The sequence below is a fragment of the Crocuta crocuta genome, unplaced genomic scaffold (genome assembly GCF_008692635.1).
Source record: "Crocuta crocuta isolate KB4526 unplaced genomic scaffold, BGI_CrCroc_1.0 scaffold167, whole genome shotgun sequence".
Classification (NCBI taxonomy): Eukaryota; Metazoa; Chordata; class Mammalia; order Carnivora; family Hyaenidae; genus Crocuta; species Crocuta crocuta.
This window is the reverse complement of record NW_027532406.1, coordinates 7,489,713-7,513,949: the sequence shown is the minus strand read 5'-3', so window position 1 is coordinate 7,513,949 and position 24,237 is coordinate 7,489,713. Positions and strand designations below refer to the sequence as shown.

Below are 24,237 nucleotides of genomic sequence, written 5' to 3'. Positions count from 1 at the left end.
AGAGACACCCCTATATGTTCTCTAGACCTTTTAGCAAATATGGAATTGGTCCTTTGGCCACATACATGCAAATCCACAAGAAAGGTTATATAATAGACATTGAGCGGATGGGCACTACTCAAAAAGGACAAATGTTACCCAACAAATGTTACCATGGCAAAACTGGAAGTCTATTTTGATGCCCAGCATGCTGAAGGCATTGTTGTAAATAAACAAAGACACGTTCCTCTTGCCTAGAAAATTACTGTGCATACTGAAAACATTAAGTACTCAGAGCCAAGACAGAGCTTCCTGAAACATGTGAAGGGATACGATNNNNCCCTCTGCCTCTCTCTCTCTCTAAATAAACAAACAAACATTTAAATAAATAAGTAAATAAGTAAAAGACCTCTGGGCTGTTAAAAAAATTCTAAGTAACAGAATATTATAGAGACTAAAATATCTTATATGATAGCTTACCTTCCACAAGCAATTTGAGTGACAATGCTTCCCATAAGTTCAAAAACTTTCCTTGGATTTATTTCATGACTGGTCGAGTTATGACCCAACTGACCATACCCTCCAGCTCCAAAAGTAAACACTCCACCTTCCTTAAAAAAACAAAAAACAAAAAAACCCACACTTTATCATTAGAAGACCTGATGAAAGAAAATAATTTAAGAAAATAAGTTAATCTTTAATATATGGAGTCAATTTTTCTCTTCTGTTGTCTTCATGATTTAACAGATTATAGCTGAATTTTCAAGGTTAAATATCTTAAAACTAAATTCCAGGTTGAGGCTATTTTCACATATTTAAGAAGTAATTATGTTCTTGTCATTATACTTAGTTGAAGCTATCATTAAAAGATACTAATAATTTTTTGCATTGCCTTTCACTACCATTATATTCTTACTGAATCCCAAGTACATACCTATAAAATATCACAAAACCAAAAAATGGTATCATCTTCAGTTTTCAAACTGGTTATACTTTTAACATAAAAGCTCTGCTGAAAGTTTAAGTAAACCAGAATGAACAAATATAGCTATTCTTAACACACAGTTGCTACAATATACAGTTGAGCCCTAAACAGTACAGGGGTTAGGGATGTCAACATCTTGTGTGCACTCAAAAATCCATATACAACTTTTGATTCCCTAAAAACTAATAGCCTACTTCTGACTGAAAGCCTCACGGATAATATGAGCAATATCTAACTTAATTTTTTTTCCTTTTGGTATTTCTAGGCTACACAATTTACTGTTGAGTTTTTTTCAAAATGTCACAAATCTCCAAAAACCTTGCCAAAGTATTTGTTGAAAAAAAACGTATGTAAGGGGACCCATGCAGTTCAACCCTATTATGTTTAAGGGCCAATTATACAGGATCTGTAAAAAAATTATGATAAGAATATACAACTGGATTAGGTTATATATATAAAAGTAATTTGTGGGTTGCCTGGGTAGCTCAGTCAGTTAAGTGTCCATCTTTGGCTCAGGGCATGATATCATGGTTCTTGATTTCGAGCCTCGCATTGAGCTGTCTGCTGTCAGCACAGAGCCCACTTTGGAGCCTGTGCATGCCCCACCCCCACCCCTCCTCAACTACAGCTCTCACTCTCTCAAAAATAAACATGTAAAAAAAAAAAGTAAATTGTGATGACAGCTTAACATCAGCACAATTAGTGTTTTCAATTAACTGCTTTTCTTCAGTTTTAGCTACATATACAATTTTACATCCTGCTTTCAACATTTAATAGCGTAAGCATGTATCTGCTATGTAAAGAAACAGATTATTCCAATGTGTGTGTAGGTGTATGTGTATACATATGTATGTATAAATCACGTTTTCTTTATCCATCCATCTGGTAATGGACACTTAGGTTGTTTCTTGGCTATTGTGAAAAATGCTACAATAAACATGGGTGTGCAGTTACCTCTTCAAAACCTGTTTTTATTTCCTTCAGATATAAACCCAGAAGTGGAATCTGCTGGGTCATATAGTCCTATTTGTAATTCTTTTTCTTTCCTATTTTTTTTTTAAAGTAGGCACATCTCTCTCTCCTAGAAATAAATAAAACATTAAAAAAATAAATAAATAAAAAATAAAGTAGGCATCATGCCCAGCAGAGTCCAATTAGGGGTTGAACTCCTGACCCTGAGATCAACACCCAAGCGGAGACACCCAACGGAGCCATCCAGGTGCCACACTTTGTAATCTTTTGAGGAAACTCCATACTGTTTTCCATTTGCACCAGTTTACATTGCACCAGCAGTGGAAACAAGGGTTCCCCTTTCTTAACATCCTCACCAATACTTTGTCCTTTGTTTTTCTGATAATAGTCAGCCTAATAAGTGTGAGGTGTTACCTCACTGTGGTTTTGATTTGCATTTCCCTAATTGTGATGTTAACATTAAGCTCCTTTTCTTGTACACATTCAGCCATTTGTGTGTGTGCGTACTTTTATAAGTTTGTTTATTTTGAGACATACAAAGGGTAAAGCACAGGGGAGGGGCAGACAGAGATGGAATCCCAAGCAGGCTCTGCACTGTCAGCACAGAGGCGGACAAAGGGCCCCATCCCACAAACCATGAGATTTTAACCTGAGCCAATGTTAAAATCAGAGCCGGCCGCTCAGTCTAGTCACCCAGGCACCCCTTATATATATTCTTTGGAAAAGTATCTATTCAGCTTGTCTATTTTAAAAATAGATTATTTACTTTTTAGCTATTGAGTTATAGGAGTTCCTTTTATATTTTGAATATTACCTCCTTGTCAGATAAATGGTCTGCTAATATTTTCATAGGCTGTCTTTTCATTTCATTGGTGTCCTCTGTGGTACAGAACGTTTTTAGTGTGTAGTCTCACCTATTTATTTTTGCTATTGTTACTTGTGCCTTAACCAATGTCAAAGGGTTTTTCATCCCATATTTCCTTCTACAAGTTTGTTTCCAATCTTAGACTTAAGTCTTTAATCCACTTTGAGTTGTTTTATTAGTGGTAAAAATAGAGGTCCAATTTCATTCTTTTGCATATAGATAACTAGTTTTTCTAGCACTATTTATTGAAAAGACCAACCTGTTCCACTGTGTGTTGTTGGTGCCTTGTCAATAATTAACTATATACGTGTGGCTTTATTTCTGGTCTATCCTGTTTGAATGGTCTATGTGTCTGTTTTTATAAAGTAGTATACTGTTTCGATTACTACAGTTGAAATCAGAAAGCATGATGCTCGAGCTTTGCTGTTCCTTCTCCAGATTGCTTTGGCTATTCCTGGTCTTTCTGGCTATTCCTGGTCAATTTCAGGATTGTCTGCTCTATTTCTGTGAAAAATGCCACTGGAATTTTGATAGGGGTTACAATGAATCTGTAGGTCACTTTCAGTAGTTTGGACATTTTAACAATATTAATTCTTTCAATCTAAGAACATCTAGTATCTTTCCGTTTATCTGTGTCTTCTTCAATTTCTTTCATTGATGTCATATAGTTTTCCGTGTACAGGTCTCTCACTCCTTTGTTAAATTTGTTTTGTTTTACTGTTTATTTTTGAGAGAGACAGAGAGAGCACAAGTGGGGAGGGGCAGAGGGAGACACACAATCTGAAGCAGGCTCCAGGCTGAGCTGTCGGCACGGAACCCAACACGGGGCTTGAACTCACAAATCGAGAGACCATGACCTGAGGTAAAGTTGGATGTTTAACCAACTGAGCCACCCAGGCGTCCCATATTCCAAAATATCTTTTTCTTTTTAATGATCTTGTACACAGGACTTTTTTAATTTCTCTTTCAGAGTCTGTTCTTAGTGTATAGACATGCAACTGATTTTTGTACGTGGACTTTGTATCCTGCAACTTTACTGAATTCATTTATGAGTTCAGACTTTTGATAGTCTTTAGGGTTTTCTATATGTAACAGCATGTCATGTGCAAACAGAGACAATTTTACTTTTTCCTTTCTGGCTTGAATGCCTTTCTTTCTTTACTAAAATTGCTTTGGTTAGGACTTTCAGTACTAGAGTATAGGTGATAAAGGTAGGCATCCTCATCTTATTCTTGATCTTACAGGAAAAATTTTCACCTTTTCACCACTAAATATGTTAAGCTATTTGCTTATTATGTTATGACCTTTATTATGTTGAAGTATATTCTTCCTATACTTTATTGAGAATTTTTATGAAAGGATGTCGAATTTTGCAAATGCTTTTCCTACATTAGGAAGATCAAATGACTTTTAACATTCATTCCATTAATGTCATGTTGATTGATTTGCAGATGTTGAAAGATTTCTGCATCCCAGGGATAAATCCCAATTGATTATGGTAAGTGATTATTTTCATGTGCTGTTAAATTTTGTTTGCTCGGGGTGCCTGTGTGACTACATCCGACTTTGGCTCAGGTCATGATCTCACGGTTCGTGGGTTCGAGACCCATATCAGGCTCTGTGCTGACAGTTAGCTCAGGGCCTGAAGCCTGTTTCAGATTCTGTGTCTCCCTCTCTCTCTGACCCTCTGACCCTCCCCTGCTCACACTGTCTCTCTCTCTCTCAGAAATAAATAAAACAGGCACCTGGGTGGCTCAGTCGGTTAAGCATCCAACTTCAGCTAAGGTCATGATCTTGCAGTTCGTGGGTTTGAGCCCCGCGTCAGTCTCTGTGCTGACAGCTAGCTCAGAACCTGGAGCCTGTCTTCAGATCCTGTGTCTCCCTCTCTCTCTGGCCCTCCCCTGCTCACTCTGTCTCTCTCTCTCTCAAAAAGAAATAAAACATAAGAAAATAAAACATTAAAAAAATTTATAAATTTGGTTTGCTCATATTTTGTTGTGTTTTATATCTATGTCCATTAGGGATAAATAGCCCTTGATTTTATTCTCTTACAGCGTCTTTGTGTGGCTTTGGTATTAACATAATGGTGGCCTCATAAAATATGCATTTTAAAATGTCTATTTTTTTTAAGAGTTTGTGATGGACTGGCAATAATTAAATGGTAAAATTCACCAGTGAAGCCATCTAGTCCTATTTTAGTATATGTGCTGCCGAAGCGAGCACTGAAGCCATCTAGTCCTAAGCTGTTTTTTTTTTTAATGTTTTATTTATTTCTGAGAGAGAGAGAGACAGCATGAGCAGAGGAGGGTCAGAGAGAGAGAGAGGGAGACACAGAATCCAAAGCAGGCTCCAGGCTCTGAGCCAGCTGTCAGCACAGAGCCTGACGCGGGGCTCGAACCCACAAACCGTGAGATCATGACCTGAGCTGAAGACAGATGCTTAACCAACTTAGCCACTCAGGGGCCCCAAGTCCTGGGTTTTCTTTGTTGGGAGATTTGTGATGAGTGATTCATTCTCCTTCCCTGTTAAAAGTCTGTTTAGATTTTCTACTTTTTAATGATTCAGTCTTGGTAGCTTTGGATGTTTCTAGGAATTTATCCATTTCATTTATGTTATCCAATTTAACACAAAGGAACAATGAACTATGTTCATAGTTTCTTACAATCCTTTTATTTGTGTTGTATCAGTTGTAATGTCTCTTCATTTCTGATACTGAGTCTTTAATCTACCTAAACATGTTGATTATTTTAGCTTTTCAGGAAAACAGTTCTTAGTTTTGTTGATCTTTGCTGGTTTTAGCCTTTATTTCTCCTTTGACCTATTATTTTCTTCCTTCTGCTAACTTTAGTTTCCCTGCTGCCCCCTATCAGTCCCCTGAAGTATAAAGGCTACTTCTTTGAGACTTTTTCTTAATGTATGTTATAAACACTTTATTGGATTTATAGTGACAAAGCTTATTTTTATCTATCCCCCTCAAAGCTGATTTTGCTGCATCCCTTAAGTTTCAGTATGTTGTTTCCATTTTCACTTGTCTCAAGATATTTTTTTACTTCACTTTATTTTTTGACCTTGTAATTGTTTAGGAGTGTGTTTTCTAATCTCCACATATGTGCAAGTGTTCTGGCTCTCCTCTCTTTATTGATTCATACCATTTCGGCTGGAAAAGATACTTGATAGGATTTCAGTTCTTTTTAAACTTGTTAAAGACTTGTCTTGTGACCTAACATATGATTTCTCCGGAAGAATATTCCATTATTTGCTTGAGAAGAATATGTGCATTCTGCTGCTATTAGATGGAGTTCTGTTATTATATTTGGTATAAAGTATAATTCAAGTCCAATATTTCCTTACTGGTTTTCTGTATGGATGACCTACCTATTGTTGAAAGTGGGGTATTGGACTCCCCTGCCATTACTGCTGTCTATTTCTGCCTCCAGCTCTGTTAATAATTGCTTAATATTATTTAGGTACTCTTACATTGGGGGCGTAGATAGGTATAGTTGTTATATCCTCTTCATGAACTGGCCTCTTTAATTTTAATTATCTGATACGGATGCCATGCTTAAATTTTCCTGATTATTTTATTTAAATCATCACACCAAAGCACATGTCTGGTTGATAATGTTAAAAATAAGCAAGTTAACAAGTCTCAAGGCCTAATCTATCCACATTAAGTTTAATGTTTTGATCTTTGCCTCGATCCACTATTAGGGAGTATAAAATAGAAATTTTCTAATCTTATTATTTCTCTTAGATTAGTTGGAATTATTTTATACAGAACTTAAAATCATCAACTATTAAATTACTCTATATTCCAATCTGCAAATAGGAGGCAAGAAAAATGCTTCTTTGTTATTTACAAATTTTTAGAAAAATGAGTTATTGTCCTGGCAACTTTCAAAGATAAGCAATGAAGTTTGCTTTATATTGATTTGAAGAAGAGAGTATTATAATGCAGTCATGGATTTTTATATACTTGGTATATTTCCACGTATTGCCATCGTAATTTCTTTTTGTGAAAATTCCTTGATGTTGTCCCACTGATATGACCTTAGTAGTCTCCTTTTTTTTTTAAACACATAACACCCAAAGCTATTCTCAGACTTATTTTTTTCCTTGCCCCAGATATGAATTCAGACTCTTCTCTAAGCAGCTCTGGTTATTTTTCATATTGAATCTACTAAATCAAGTGATGCTCACTGCTTCCAGACCGTACATGGCTAATTACTTCAAGGATCATTCAGTGGTCATTGAAAAAAAAAATTTTTTTTTTACAAGAAAAAGAATAAGACTTCATACCAGCACTTCTGATTAAAAGTAAAGATCACAAAGGTGCCTGGGTGGCTCAGTTAGTTAAGCGTCCAACTCTTGATTTCGGCTCTGGTCTTGATCTCAAGGTTTCGTTGAGTTTGAGCCCCACATCAGGCACTGCACTGACCCTTAAGAGTCTGCTTAAGATTCTCTCTCTCTCTCTGCCCCTCCCCAGCTCATGCTCTGTCTCTTTCAAAATAAACAAGCTATTAAAAAAGTTATTAAAAATAAATAAAAGTAAAGATCCTGAGATTTTAATTCTTATTGCTCTACAGTTCTGTCTTAAGCGGAAGACCATAGTTTCTAGTAACAGAAAAGTGCTATTTGCTTTTTCCTATCCTGTATGTAATATATTGAAAATAATACTATCAATTTTACTACTAATAGTAAGATTACAGAATGCAGTTTAAAATTTTGTGTGAATTCGGTTTATCTTCAGGCTATTTCCCACTAGAGATCTACAACAAAATAATGTATCGTAAAAGGACTTAAGAGAATTCTCCTGGGGCGCCTGAGTGGCTCAGTTGGTTACGTGTCCGACTTCAGCTTAGGTCATGATCTCACGGCTCATTGGTTCGAGCCCTGCATCGGGCTCTGTGCTGACAGCTCAGAGCCTGTTTCAGATTCTGTGTCTCCCTCTCTCTCTGCCCCTCCCCAACTCATGCTCTGTCTCTGTCTCAAAAATAAACAAACATTAAAAAAAAGAAAGAATTCTCCTTTTGTAGTGTGCCACTAGTGTTTTATTATTTTCAATTCTTAGTAATTGCTTAAAAACATATGCTTCCTTTTTAATTATATGTAACAGTTTCTAGGTTGTAAAGTCAAAACTGTAAGGCAAATTTTGATCTAGGTATTTAATTTTTAAAAATATAAATAACATGAAACATGTTCATCTTTTATCCCTGCTTATACAAAGGCAACTATTCTTTACCTTCCTCTTTTTACTTAACAATATATGCTGAAAATATTCCACAGTATAATACAGAGATCTTCTTCATTCTATTTCACAAGTCATGTTTACATGTAAAACACCTGTTTTACAAGTCTTGCGTGGTTACCAAAGTTTATTTAATTAGGCCGCTGATGGACATCTGCATTCTTTCATTCAATTAATGGCCCTGTGCATATATAATGTCCTATCTTTAGGACAGACTCTTAAAATTAGGATTGCTAAGTCAAAAGATGTCTGTATATATGATATGCATAACGAATTTGTTTTTTAAGCTTATTTATTTTAGCTTATTCTGAGAGAGAAAGTGCGAATGGGAGAGGGGCAGGGAGAGGGGTACAGTGAGAATCCCAAGCAGGCTCTGCACTGTCAGTGCAAGGAGTTCGAACTCATGAACAATGAGATCATGACCTGAGCCAAAATCAAATGTTTAACCAGCTGAAACACCCAGGCACCCCTGATTTGCATGATGACTTTGTAAATAAAGCTAAAAAAATTTGACATCTTTATGATAGTGTGTTCATACCCATTAACATACATTATCTTTACATTTATTCTGTTCGTAAGTATCTTTTGAAATTTTTCCTGATGTTGTCTTCCTAATACAGGTTTTATACAAGGAAACTGTTTTGTAAAGCAATCCTAATTTATTTGCAAGAAATTCTTCCAGGAAAACAAAAGATATATGGATATGGAGCTATATTCTAATTTAAATCAAGGGAAAATTATTTTCCATTTGGATTTTTAAAACTATCTGATTTTGTTAAAAATAATATACCCCAAAAATTCCAGTGAACAAGTATCACCAGCTACTGTCTTGAGAGGAACACAGAAGACTGGGATTTTAAAAAACTCAACAGATAGAAACAGTTACATATCCTAAGAAAATAAGATAAGTGATTATTTGAAGAGCTGAATTTGATAAAGCATCAACATTTTGAGTCTTCCCACAACAAAGTTAGTACTAAGGAATAACACACAAAATATTTTTTACATTATTATTTCAACATAGCCTTATTTAAAAACAAACAAATGAAAAAAAACACAGCCTTAGTTCTTCTAAATACCCATGACAGAAGATAACGACTAGAATTTAGAACTTGCCAACATGATTCAATAAGGCTTTAGTGATTATATTTGTAACTTGATAAAAATCAATAAAATAGTAAGATTGGCAGATAAGTAAAATTTCCTTACTAACAGGCAATTACAGTAATATAAAAAATTTAAAAATCAACTTTTATAATTAGTCATCATATTTTTAAAAGTACTGAATATACTATAATGATAAGGAAAATTCTTATCAAAAATAAAAATTCCCAATGTGGGTGTGTAGAAATTTATGTGTGTAGAAGTCTGATTAGAAGTTAATTTTTTCTTGCAACTTTATCTACTCTTCAAAATGAAGATAAAGCAAACACATCAATTTCCAATTCAGGCAATAAAAACCATGCCAATAATATTCCTGGTAAAGGTTAATTTAATGTTTTTATTTTCATTTTTCTTCTAATCACTGGAGAACTACACAGTAATGATAATGAAATGGCACATACCTAAGAAAGGACAGAGTTAAAACCATTAATGAGACTGTACTGAAGGCTTATTATAACTGCATAATTCTTGGCCTGTGAATAATACATTCATTCTCCTCTATTACCTGTTACATGATATTTATAAGCCCAATGGGAGTTAAATTAAAATGAGGCAGTTACACAATATAAATAGGTTTGATACACATAAAATGGCAAGTATGACACACTAAAAGGGCACTTTTTTTTCTTTCAAAATATTCCTAAAGCAGTATTTCACATGAAGCTTGAGAAATTCAACAAAATGTATTATCAATGCATTTAATAGATCATAATTCACATTTCATAACCTAAAACAAAGCTGAAAATTAAGGTAAGTTGTTTATGACCAGTAATAATTTAATGCTTTGTTTCAAGATAAATCATTTTTTAGACATCAATTAACACTCATGTTTTAGAGTAAGTATCATGAAAAGACTCACTTATTATAAAGTAACTACCATGAATAATCATAAAGAAATTTTATGGGAATACAATACCTTGGTTAGTGCAGCAGTATGATCTTCTCCACAACAAATATAAACTATTTTCTGAGTTCTTAGTGACTTTAGTAAATTAGGAACATACCTATCTGAAAATTCCAACAAGAGACATTAACGGTATTTTTAAATTAAAACTCTTCCACAATGTGTTTCCTTTACAGCTTCCCAAGCTCAGTAGACAGTGAAATAATTTTAACTGTAAGTCAATGATTTTGTAGTACAAGCCAAATTAACTGGGTTCTCAGATCTTTCTATTCATGGTGCTATGATAAAGGAGGGTTTTAAAGAGTAATTTAAGTGTTAAACTTCCCTAACATCAATCTACACAGGACTAGAAATCAAGGCATTTCAAAGCTATCTGTTTCTAATATACATACATCATTCTTTATATTTACCTCATGATAATTAAGCTCACAGGATTCTGTTTAAATGCATGAAAATTATGCTTCCTGCTACTTGGTACCAGAAAGGAAATATGTCCTAATCTGACATACTTTTCTTATGCAGAATAAAATATTTTAAAATTCTGAGTATTATTTGCTTATCATTACCAGTTGTTACTAGACCAACAACTCACTTTTGTCCACTTAAATCATGACAATTATGTTGAGCTTGATGAAATTAGGTTTTGTATTTCAAATACTGGCATTTGAACTAATGCAGTTATGAAAAATCAGTTCCAAGATCCTGACTTGTTTCAAGTAATTATAATTTTTTTAATTCAAATTGTTTATTTTCAAGACTCTAGAATCCATGTTAAAAGTGAAGCCCAAGATAGACTTAATGACTCAGATTATTTAAATATTTCCTTGAAAAACTCAAATAGATTAACATTCCATGTTGCTTTTCAGAATAACTTTACAACTTCTTTCCACCAATGATGGCCAATAATCGATTTCCAATTTGAAGTATTGTTTTTCACAACTTTCTTTTAACGAACATCTAAAAACAAAGATTTTTATCCAGATATACTTTCTAGAGTTTATTTTGCGATAAAATGGTATTTTCTGGCCTTCCCACAATCCCTTAAAAATATTATCAAGTGAAATTTTTAAATAAACCTTCCATCCCCTTCTCTATATCAGGAAGATTTGGGTACATTTCTTCCTGACATAAGAATCCATCTCAAAAGATCATCTCTTTATTAAAGTACATTTATTTATAAATAATGAGAACCTACCATTTTCATCATTAAGACCTAGTTGACCAAATTTGTTGCGACCCCATCCAAAAATAGCTCCAGAAAGGGTGAGTACAAAACTATGAGCTCCTCCTGCTGCAACTTGCATGAAAGGAATTCCAAGCAAAGATTTAATCAGCTGTGGTGAGGCTTGCTTTTTACAGTCAATGCCTAAACCCAACTGGCCATATTTATTTTGTCCCCAACAGAAGACTTCACTTGCTGTAAAACAGAAATTATAAAATTAACTATTTTTCTCACACACACAAAAATTTCATTTGAAGATTATCAGTTATTTTGAGACATTCTCTCTCTCATCAAATGGAAATATATATTCTTCTTTATTAAGTTATTTCTTATATGGAAACATATAAGAACATTCTGTATTGGTACACTTTAAGTTTGACCAACTCTACTAATGAATGGGTAAGTCACATAACTGAGTGTAGTCTCATTTCCTTACGTTCCTTAGGATAGAACCCATCTCTTTTTTAATAGTCCTCAAGTCTCACTTTTATTCTTTGGTTTATCCAAGAGGCACACAACCAGCTCAAGCCTTCAGTTATTATATGCTGATCACATTCAAAATTTTATCACTAGACCAGACCTTTCTTATGAGCAATATATCCATGTATCCAATTGCTTATATGATTATCTACACTTGGATATTACAAACACACCTCCAGCTCAGCATGTTCCAAACAATTTATGACCCCATCCTACCTCCCATATCTGGAACTATTCTCAGTGTTCTCCAACTCAATAAATATTATAACCGCCTCAGTAGCAGAACCCATAAACATAGGGAGTCATCCTTAACTCTTCTCTCCTCTTACCTGATACACAAATTGGTTATCAATCTATCATATATCACCATATAACATATAGTTTTCCTGCTAAAGAAAAATATGGCACATAGATCCATCCCTCACCATCTCACCTGATTCTCTCTACTTGTCACTTTTGCTCCCCCAGCTGCACCCTGTTTTGCAACTTCAGACATCTTTTAATTTATTCTTATTAACTAAGTGGCACTAATAATTGTTTTTAAAATTCATACTATAAATTAGTACACACTTAATAGTAAATTTTCCTCTAAAATTAGACCCTGCGTCCTCTCCCAAGAGACAACCACTCTTACTGGTATGTACTTCCAGAAATATTCTATACACATTCTAGCAGACACAGTGTAATAATACACAGAGGTATTATTAAAATGTAGATTTGATAATGTTGCTCACCTGAAAAAAATATATAGCACAGCCTTCCTACTGGTACTGGGATAAGCACTTTTAACAATGTTAAAAGTAATGTTCTGCATAACCTGTTTCCAAGCTCATTTCATACCAGTCTCTTCCCTCACTCACTCTACTCTAGTGACACTTGCCTTCCTTGACATTCTCCAATGCTCACTTCTCACCACTTGCAGTTCCCTCTGTGTAGACCTTCCCTTCATCTTTGTCTAGTTCACTTCTACTCTATCCTAGAAGGAAGGAGGTTTCCCTGGTGGCCAGATTAAGTTTAGTCCCCTGCTATATGTTTTAAATATCCTATACTTTTTTCTTTACAGTCCTTTTTCATAGTATAAAATTATATTATTTATATGAATATGACTGTACCATTAAGTAGCAGCTAGTAGTGTACTGTTTACCGCTAAATACTATACACTCTAAAGCGCCTAGCTCATACTGAGATGTCAAAAAAAAAAAAATCATTAAATGAATAAAATACTGCTAAAGCATGAAGCTGAACAAGGCAAAAGAATCCCTGTAAGTTAAGGCAGAAAACGGTCTCTCCTCATCAGTAAAACCTTTGGGGTTAAATTTATTTTGGATCTACATACCAAAATATCAAAAGAGGGCTGACAAAGTAACAACAAAGAATACAGAGATCCAGCTTCTCCTCTGCCTACAGAAATGCATATGCCTTAATACTGGCATTTAAGGCCTTTGTAACACATTGCCTCAAATGAAGTATCAGTATGTCTCCTATGTTCTCACAATACCCACATAAAACTATATGCTGATATTCAATTACACAAGATACTTTTCCTGATTTTAGCCTTTACTGATACTACCACTTTAACCAATCCTCAACCCTTCCACTAGCACTTCTCAACATTTCTCTAATTCTGAGAAAATTTTATTCATCTTTTAAGACCTGTATCAAATACCAAGTCCCTCTTATTGTTAACAATTTTATTGGTTTGAACAAATTACACTTTTTTCTTCATTCCCACATAGCATTTTACTTCGGCCTTAACCAAAACAGTACGGTTTATTTTCTGCCTCAAACTAGTTATTTATTTGTATACCTGCCCTCTTCACTACATACTATGGTCCTTAAAATAATTCTCTCTGCTTGTCACTTTGGCTCCTGTCTTTGCCACCCTACCCTGTCATTAACTGTATTATCTTACCTGTATTTCCCCACAGCTCTAGCCTAGTACTGCATTCACAGTAGACCCCACTAGACATTTAATGAATTAAATAATAATTAATAATGAAGCCACTGGAACTTCTGCTTTAAATGGTAATGACCAACATAGTAATAACCTATGCAACAATCCTTAGCTGGTATATGAAGAAGTTAAATGTATAAGAAACAAATGCAAACAGAGCTAAGAGGATGCTTAGCTTTCTTTGTTTTTATTCATAAAAAGTCTGAGATCCTGAATGAGAAGGAGCAAGTTATAACCTTCCTTATCTATGAAGGCTTAGCATTTAGCAAACTAGAGAACAATCAGACACAAAAATCAATTTCATGTCTATATACAAGCAATAACAATGTGGAAATAATACTGTTCACAATAAAAAATATCAAATATCTATGGAAAAATCTAATAAAAGATGTGTAAGACCTCTCCACAAGAAACAACAAAATACTACTCAGAAAAATTAAAAGGAAATTGAAATGAGGGATATAACATGTTCAAGAATTAGAAGAATCAATATTATAAAGATTTCCCTAAAACTGATTTACAGAAACAATTTAATCTCAATCAAAATCCCAGAATTTGTGTGTCTGCGAAGACTGGCAAGCTAATTCTAAAATGTATATGGATATGAAAAAGATCAAAGAGGACCAGGACAATCTTGAATAAGAACAATGTTGGAGGACTTTCTACTCAATTCAAGTACCAAGTAATAAAACTGTAAAAGGGCGAGAAAATAAAAACAATACTTACCTTTAGAAAGTGCAAGTGAATGATAGTAACCGCAAGCAACCTGTACTATCTGGATATCTGACAAACTTTTAATATTTCTAGAAAATAAAAAAAGAGCAAAATCAGTTAATTTCATTTAATAAATGGATCATGAATACTATTTATTAATGCCCTTTATTGACCACCTACTATGTGCAAGTAGTTTCCTACTGACCTAGTATTTCATGCTATTTTTTTATACAAATTCAATTTACCCAACTATTTATGCTAACATCAGTAAACAAAATCTAATGTGAAAAAATTAAGAGGTGTAATAAGAAAACACTTTGAAAAAGTATTAAGCAACGTACTAAGCTCACACCTCAAGGATTCCTCAAGTGTTTTTCTAATTCAGATGTTCTACCAAAATAAAAAAAAAAAATCTTTAGCTTAAAGTGTGAAACCTGGCAATTTATTTGTAAAACAAATTTACATGAACTAATTTGTCTAAAATTGGTGTCTGGCTTCATTTAATACATGTTCTCTATAAAGCTCCTTAAGAATCAACAGATTCCTATCATGTGGTGCTACCAAATCACAAATTATGAAACCTATTCCTTTTGAACTATCCTTTACCTCTGCATCTAAATCAGTGATATTAAACAATTCTTTACGAGAGAAATTTACTCAAGTCAAGTTTATTGTGATCACTGATGGTCAGTTATATTTCTACCATCTTGCATTTTTTCCTTATATTTTTACAGTTTCTACCACCCTATCCCAATTTCTAAATTTTCCTTAACTGTAACATAATTCTAAAGGCTAATTTTTAAAGCCTTACAAAAATCAAGTAACTTTTTACACCAATCACCCCAGGTGTTTCTTTTGCATTTCCCCTTCTCCTGGTCATTCTGTTTTCCTGAATGAATGTTTTCAAGATAAAAAGGGGGGAGGAAACATAATATGTTTCTTATTTCCCTTTACCTGATACTGCCACCTGACCTGATTCTGCCATATGAGAGTCCGGAGCAAGTTCTGACCAGAGTGTCGATACCCATGATTTTCGGGAGGCAGCTTCAGCAAATCAAATTTTGAGCAGGAGAAAGGAGAGTTACTCTAATTCCATACTGTTGTACTAAAAATATTTTTATTTAGTGGATTTATGTTCTTAATTAGAAAACCTGAGGGTTGCACTGCTATAAGTTAGCATAATCCAGTAAGTTAGCAGGATCCAATGCACCTTCAGATTTTCAAATGCAGCAAAATGGCATTTTTCTGCAATTAGCAAAATCAAACACTAGCAACGCAAAAACAGGAATAAAAAAATAAATGGATTTGTTCAATTGTGAAGTTATTGAACATTTACTTTTACTGTTTATGTATATCAGGCACATGATACACTGACCAGTGAACTATATTAGGTATTTTTAAAATTATATTGTTTATAAAAATCTGTTCCAGGTATCAAGTCCAAATAAAACACTTCAAATATTATACTCTCATAGCATCTTAATGTTTTTTTTCCTTCACAGCATTTATCACTGTTAATTACTAGTGTACTTATTCATTTAATTATTACTAGTGTACTCTGCTCAACAATAAGCTCTGGAAAGGCAGATTATATGTCTTATATCCATAGAATTCCAGCACTCACCACAGTGCCTGGCAAGAAGCATGTATTGAATACACTGTTAAAGGATAAGTGAGTTTGCAAAGTCTTTAAGACTGTAGTATTAAACCATTCATAAAGTCTGCCCCAAAACTTCTAAAGCAATTTACACTTGGTGACTTCCACATTTCCAAAATTATTGTAAGGCTTGGAATACAACATAAATGTTAATTTCATTAGCCATGTCTGCAACAGTGACAAGGAAAGATAATCTACTGTGGCATTATTGTGTATGGGCGCCTGTGTGACTCAGTTAAGTGTCTGACTTCAGCTCAGGTCATGATCACAAGGTTCGTGAGTTTGAGCCCCACATGGGGCTCTCTACTTTCAGTGTGGGAGCCCAATTTGGATCTTCTGTCTCCCCCTCTCTCTATCCCTCCCCTGCTCTCGTGCACTCATTCTCCCTCTCTCTCAAAAACAAACATTAAAGAAAAAAAAAGAAAAAAGAAAAATTTACACTAACAACCAATCTAATCTCCACCATTAAAAAAATATTTTTTCTTTTTAATCTAAAATTGCAATATATGTTTAAAACTGAGTGAAATCTAGAAAATAAATTTTACTTTTGACCAAGCTAATAAGTCAAACATTTTTAATTAGTTCTTATAAAGAAATCACTATTTTCACAAGGATCATATTACACCACTGTTATTCTTTTTATTGCATATGTCCAAGAAACAGAACTTTTAAAATTAAACTACAACTTAATGGCCAATAATAATGTTTCTAAATGCTGTGTGGAAAAATATATATTTCCACTCATACCAAATTAACAGACAGTAAAATTAGGCTTAATTTTTTAATAAGGGTATAACATATATCCTACATTAAAAAAAAAACTAGGCAGAAAGCAGAGACCAGCATCGGTACAGAATAATTTCAGTCTTTCCCCAAGAAGTAGTGATTTCAAAATAAAATAAAATTAGAAGCAGGAAAAGATCATTAAAGTAGTAAAAATTTCAAATGTAATCTATTATTAATTTTATACTCTTCTTTCATTTTAAAGTGTTGCTTTAAATATTCTTATCAATTTTGCATTAGAATTGATTTTGTTCTCAAGGAAGTACAGCCTAATGTGAATAGGCTTTTCTGATCATTCTTATAAAAATTAAACACTAATTTTAAAAATCTATTTACATACAGTTGAGTTTTCTCCGATCTTCTATATGTTTTATTCAAAATGAATGAGAAATTTATGAAGCTGGCTGATATCTCTAAGCATACAGACAAGGACTTGCATCTAAAAATGATTTGGCTCCCAGAAAAAATAAAATAAAAATTTGGTACCAAAATTAAAAAAAAAAATCACTGGCAGTCTTTCACAAAAATGTATTTCTACTATGTCGTATACTGATTTGATTTCAAACCTATTTATGACAAAAATGAAACTATTATTAAAAGTAAAGATGTGATATAAAGATGAAGTAAGTTGTCAGGATGTCATCATCTCATCTGCTCTGGATGAACTCAGTGACTTAGCTGCTGAGGGGTGATCCCCACTGGGGGCTGAACAATAAAAACACATCAAGAAAAACTATAGCAATATAACATTTAGACTATAAATACTGAGAGTTTGTGAGGATTACTGCAGAGTCTTAGGTCTTGGCAAGTCTACTCTTTGCTGATCTAAGCAGTTCTCCAAGGACCTGAGGTCAATTAGCTCCAGCCATAGTAAATGAAACTTTTTTTTAGTTTCTTTATTTATTTTGAGATAGAAAGAATATGAGCAGGGGAGGGGCACTGACAGAGGGAGGGAGAGGGAGGGAGAGGGAGGGAGAGGGAGGGAGAGGGAGGGAGAGAGAGAGAGAGAACCCCAATTAAGTTCTACACTGTCAGTGCAGAGTCCAATGCAGGGCTTGGACCCATGAACTGAGAGATCATGACCTGAGCTGAAACCAGGAGACAGATGCTTAACTGACTGAGCCACTCAGGTACCCCCATAGTAAAGAAGACTTTTTAACCCTCAGTGGTAAAAACCAAGCAGCAGCCTTGAGAAAAGGATGCCCTCACCAGTCAATACTTGCTAGGTGCATCCTTCCCTAGCAACATGCTCTAATAAAACAGAGGACTTTTATATTTGTGCTGGCAGGAGGACATCAGGTCTCAGTTGGCTAAGCCATCTCTCCCTAGTACCAAGTCATATGAAAGTATATCTCAGCTAAATTTGATCTTTATTACTATCATCTCCTCTTGCTTGAAACAATAGTGTGATTTACCTATCATTGGTTGGAGTATGTTAATTTATTTACTGGCTTAATAAGAGACATTATCTCATATGCTACTGGCTTGTGTAATCCCTGCAATAAACTGGTGTTACATAGTTAAATAATAAACTGCTGGCAAAGACAAACTCAGCCTCTGAGCATGATTTGCCTCAAAACAAAGCACAATTAAATACTAAACTGGCCATTAACACAGGAGAATATCAGTAAAAACTATGTATATATCATAACAAATCAGATCAGTCCATTGAAAACTGAGTAGGCTGAACAGGAAAAATGACTTAACAAAGAGCTTAAAGTTAATATACATGTTTAGCAAATATAAAAACATACAAGTTTAAACCAAAAAACTCACAAAAGATCTCTTTCAGGTCCCTATCCATGTTCATAAAATAATAAAGTCACAAATACAGAATTTATTATAGGGCATTGTTCAAATAAACTCATACAATAACATTCTCTACTTAATTACCTTTCTTTCCATTTAGTAAGAATCTATGGATTACTGCCTGAAATCCCCTCTACTAGAAGTGAATAGCAACAAAAATTTAAATATGGTTTTAAGAAACCAATAAGTATAAGATATTAGAAAGCTTGGATAAAAACCTTGGTTTTGAGAATGCTGACTTAGAAAATCAAACGTAAGAACCTTTTCAATCCTAAATACACACAACTTAAAAACTTAAATTAAAAATCCCATTCTACAACAATTATTTACGGGAGGAAATGAAAGCAATAGAAGATATGACAAATGTGAGGTCACTATGTTTCTATGAATGCTTTGTATTATTACATAGCTAATAGCCATTTGGTTGCAAATTTCTGAAATAAATCTAAACTGAAATGACTAAAAGAATTCAATTTACTTACCTTAAGAAAAAAATTTTCTCTGAAGAGGACTATCATTAAAAGATATTAAAAGCGTAATAATAGTTGTGTTTGTTATTTAATTGTTAAAACAGAAGAAAGAAATGGAGGGCCACCTGGGTAGCTTAGTGGGTTAAGCATCAGACTTCAGCTCAGGTCATGAGGAGAAGGAGGAGGAGAAAAATAATAATAAAGGGGAAGAAATCTGGGGAGTTTTGTGGAACTTAGTTACAAAGTCAATCAAGAAAATATGTGAATATGATGTATCCAAAAGTCTCAAAGGACAGTTCACTACTAGAACAATTACAAAATTTAAAGATCAAAACAAAACCACTTTTAACAAATTAAAACAATCAAAATAAGACAAAACCACTTTTAATAAATTAAAACAAACTAAACACTTTAGATACTTTTAAGTTTTTCAATAAACATATACACATGAGGAATTACCAGCTTACTGAAGGAACAAGCTACCTTTCGTACTTAAAAAAAAAAAAAAAAACAACCTCATTTCTAACAGTAAGTTTCTATTCTGAAATATATTAGTTCCCACGTTCCATTTTCTTATCCTAGTAAGTTCTATCCTACTTCATAAACCAAAACAAACATTGTCAATGTTAAATAGATAAATAAACAAAATATCTAAATGTGTGTAAACTAATGCTACCTAGAATAAATCTAAAATTTAGTTTAATACCTTATTTCTCTGGAGAATTCTCTTTTGTCCCTATAACTATTACTAGGAAGAAAGAACAAGAGTTTAAGGAAGCAAGAATTTGTATAATATAAAAAACAAAGCGTGAGTTAATGTATTACTTATGTATTAAAAACAAATTGGATACTTTCTTTAAATCTCTGTATTTTTACCTAAATATGTTCATACTCTTACAATTTTTAAAATTAAAACAATGGCTGTGCCTTATGTAAATCTCTAAGAATACATTAATGAGGCATTTATTTTTTAATTTTGAAATAATTCAATGATGAATTAGTGGTTGACATAAGCTGTGGCCACTGTTTTGTAAAAAGTGGAAAGTGACTGAATTCTTTCTACACTAAGCATGTGGGACTTCTATATTCAATAAAAACAGAGACTTAAAAAAAAACAAGACAAAGAAACAAGCAATCGTTTCTTGGGGTACTTAAGATAGTACAATCATAGTTTAAATTAGCCTAAATCACTCTAAAATTTTAGTAAGAAAATGTTTATAATAAAGTACATATTCCACATCTCTTATTTTTACAAACATAAATAATTTAGGAGAAAATAATATTAAAAAAAATAGCACTCAGCCCAAATTAGAGGCAAGAACCTACCTGGTAAACTCCTTAAGAACTCAAAAGGGAGAAATAATTAGGTGTCAACTCTTACATACCCACAGTAAGCAGAATAATTTAGATAACAAATGTATTATAAAAGAGTGTTAAAGACCTCTTTTTGGTCACCTTTGTTACCTGGGTACTCTGATACATTCCTCTGATCCTAGCAGGCCAAGCTGTCCATCAGAATCGAGACCCCAAGCATACACCTGGCCTTTGTCATTTAGTGCTAATGTATGAGCTTCTCCACATGAAACAGCTACGATATTTTGAGCATCCAGGGCAACAACCTGCTCTACAGAAATCAAGAAGAGAAATATTACATTCTAGTTTTGAACTACCAATGAGAATAAAACACAGACTTCATCTTGTACAAAAAAGCTTAAGATAATGATAAAATACAGACTAAGTGTAACACTAGTTATTCTGAAAAATTTAACAAGTATGTGCTACATAAAATTCTCATTGAGGTAAATACAGATATACATCCTTAAGGATAAGCAATTCAAAATATTAAGTGACTTGAACATTTTGGGGAACAAGTTTAAGGTTTATAAAATTACTCTCAGAAAGTTACTCTTCATTCAAAGCCATTGCCAATAACAGCTGATAAGGGAATCATTTAAATATCCAGAACTATTTAATAATAAAATCAGAATTGACATACACTATGAAGTGATTCTGAAATTAATAAAATAATCTGAATTGGCAATTTCTGATAGAAAAGCACATTCTTTACAGATCTCATAAATAATGCATCTACTAGAAATGCTGAGGAGGGACTTGAAAGGCAATGTAACCATAACAAATAGGTTTTAGTTTATGGACTGCCATTTTTAACATCAAAGATATAAAAATCCATATGTGGTTAAAATGCGTTCAAGTTTCAAACCAGAAATTAATTTAAAATATTGGTCCTTCACATCCAGATGGCANAGAGACTCTTGAATGCTGAGAACAAACTGAGGGCTGATGGGTATGGGGGGGAAGGGGAGGATGGGCATGGGGGAGGGCACTTGTTGAGATGAGCACTGGGTGTTATATGGAAACCAACTTGACAATAAACTATTTGTAAATAAATAAATAAATAAAATAAAATATTGGTCCTTCATAAGATTGTCAGTAACAAACAAGAAACTGAAATTGTTTCCTTAGTCTCCTTAGGACGTGTAATGTCTACCAGTTTTTTACTAGTACTATTACATGTGCTTTTAAGATGTCATTTAAAATGAACTTTTTTTTTTAGCTTAATAAGAAAGATGTAATTTCTGTCTTCAATAAATCTAACGTTCATATTGAAAAGTTGTTAACTGAACCAATCAGGGTTTCTTCTGAAGCACACTTTAGCTCAGTGTACAAATGCAACTATTCAATAAAGAAACTAACTGCACCAAGAATGTTTAAATTCCTATGTTTAGAGAAATTCAAATTTTAACTGGATTACTACTCTGCCATTTTGGGATGGGAGGTTAGCCCTATATAGCCTCTAGAATCTTTATAACTCTAATGATATGTTATTTAAAGTACTTACCTTAAAGTACTTAGTTAATAACTCGTGAAACTGGTGAACAGTATGTAGAAGTTCATCATACTAACCTTTTCCTTTTTGTATATATTTTGTATATACATTTTTATGAAATTATATTGTAGGAAAATATAAAACAAGAATCAAAAAGAACAAGATATAACACAGTCTACCACACCCCCAAAAAAAAACATCAAGAAAAGGACTTACAGGTATGACATCATTTGTTTACATCAAACCATTATCATAAATCTTAATTATGAAGAAAGAAGTAAAACACTCAAAAGACCTTTTCTCTTTCACAGAGGTCCAAGAAATAAGTCAATGTCTCTCCAAGAGAATCCTCAAAGGAAATATAGTAAAGAGCAGAAAATGACAATATGACAAGGCAAATTAATAAGACCGGTTGGTTCAATAGCAAATGAAGAGTACTAAACAGACAGCAATAGCTGTAAAATCAAAGGCATCAAAACCCAAGAAACAAAGAAGAAACAATCATTCATACAAAACTCTAGTATTTACTGTATACCTCTTATGCTCCAAACACTGGAGACACAAGGAGATTAAAACAGATTTCTAGCCCTCAAAGAGTTTACAGTCTACAGAAAAACAGATAAGGATTGTAATTAAATTCTAAGATAAAGATATACAAATGGCACCATGGGAACATGAGACACTTTTTAAAGCCTTAAAATATACTAGGAAGAATTCTGGAAAACAGTAACACTTAACACTGAATCCTGAGCTGAGAAAAAGGAAGAGATTCCATGTAGCCATTTGAGAAAATTCTTTTAAAAAAAAATTTTTTTTTAATGTTTATTTATTATTGAGAGACAGAGCATGAGCATGGGAGGGGCAGAGAGAGAGAAGACAATCCAAAGCAGGCTCCAGGCTCTTAGCTGTCAGCACAGAGCCCAACATGGGGCTTAAACCCACAAACCACAAGATCATGACCTGAGCATAAGTTGGACACTCAACCGACTGAGACACCCAGGCGCCCCCATTTGAGAAAATTCTTATAGCAAAACTAACTAAAAGCAAAGTGAAAAGACTAGTAAGAAAAACAGGGAAACATCTTATTCATACTCCAAAGAATTGATCTCCCCAATTTTTAAAAACTTAGTTGGAGGGGAAAAAAAGAGTGAAAAATAGACAAAAGATGTCAACTGATAGTTCACAGAAAAAAAAAATGGCCCTTAATCATTGAAAAGATGAAAAGATGCTCAACTACATTGCTGAGAGAAATGCAAATCCAAACTACATAGAGAAGCCAGGAATATGTCCACTTAGAAAATTTATAAAACTATAATTCATGACTTATGATTTTATATTTTTCCATATGGGTTAACCTTCAAGTATAAATGTTTATATTCTCCCACAAAATGGGAGAAAATATTTGCAAAAAATTATCTAATAAAGGACTATTATTCAAAATATATAGAAGACTCTTAAAACTCAACAATAAGAAAAACAACTCATTTTAAAAAATAGGAAAAAGAACTGAACAGATACCTCACCAAGGAAGATCTACAGATGGCAAGTAAGCCTATGAAAGGATGTTCCTACATTTTGTCATCAGGGAATTGCAAATTAAAATGAGATACTACTATATACCTAGTAAAATGGCCCAAATCCAAAACACTGACAACATCAAATGCTGGAGAGGATAGAGAGCAACACAACCTCTCATTCATTGCTGGTGCATTGCTGGTGGGCATGCAAAATGATACAGTCACTTTGGAAGACAGGTTGGCAGTTTACTACAAAGCATACTCTTTCTTACATGATCCAGCAATCAAACTGTTTGATATTAACCCAAAGGATTTGAAAACTTAGGTTAACACAAAAATCTATACATAGATGTTTACAGCATCTTTATTCATAATTGCTAAAAGTTGGAAGCAACCAAAATGTCCTTTAATAGGTGAATAAACTGTGATACATCCAGATGATAGAATATTATTCAGCAATAAAAAGAAATAAGCTATCAAGTCATAAAACGACATGGAGGAAACTTAAACGCATATTACTAAGTAAAAGAAACCAGTCTGAAAAGGCTACAATTCATTCCAAACACATGTATGATTCCAAATACATAACCTTCTAGAAAAGGCAAAACTTTGAAGACAGTAAAAAGTTTAGTGGTTGCTAGAGGTAAGGGGGCAGGGAGAGATAAA

General features: G+C 33.6%; 1 protein-coding gene across 9 annotated transcripts in view; it reads right to left on the bottom strand.

Moving 5' to 3' along the window:
• Positions 1 to 24,237, bottom strand: part of HERC4 (HECT and RLD domain containing E3 ubiquitin protein ligase 4) — a 137,198-nt gene that overhangs the window by 86,165 nt on the left and 26,796 nt on the right. For 8 of the 9 annotated variants that reach the window (XR_013338668.1, XM_077778580.1, XM_077778581.1 and 5 more), the window contains 5 exons: positions 20,671 to 20,830; positions 14,500 to 14,576; positions 11,313 to 11,534; positions 10,130 to 10,221; positions 460 to 590 (listed from right to left, as the gene is read on the bottom strand). Coding sequence is in view for 8 of the 9 variants with exons in the window: in XM_077778580.1 (XP_077634706.1) it covers positions 460 to 590; positions 10,130 to 10,221; positions 11,313 to 11,534; positions 14,500 to 14,576; positions 20,671 to 20,830 (682 nt within the window). In the remaining variant the exon portion in view is untranslated. Of the gene's footprint in view, positions 1 to 459; positions 591 to 10,129; positions 10,222 to 11,312; positions 11,535 to 14,499; positions 14,577 to 20,670; positions 20,831 to 24,237 lie in introns of those variants that run through there. The other variant, XM_077778586.1, reaches the window with a different exon arrangement.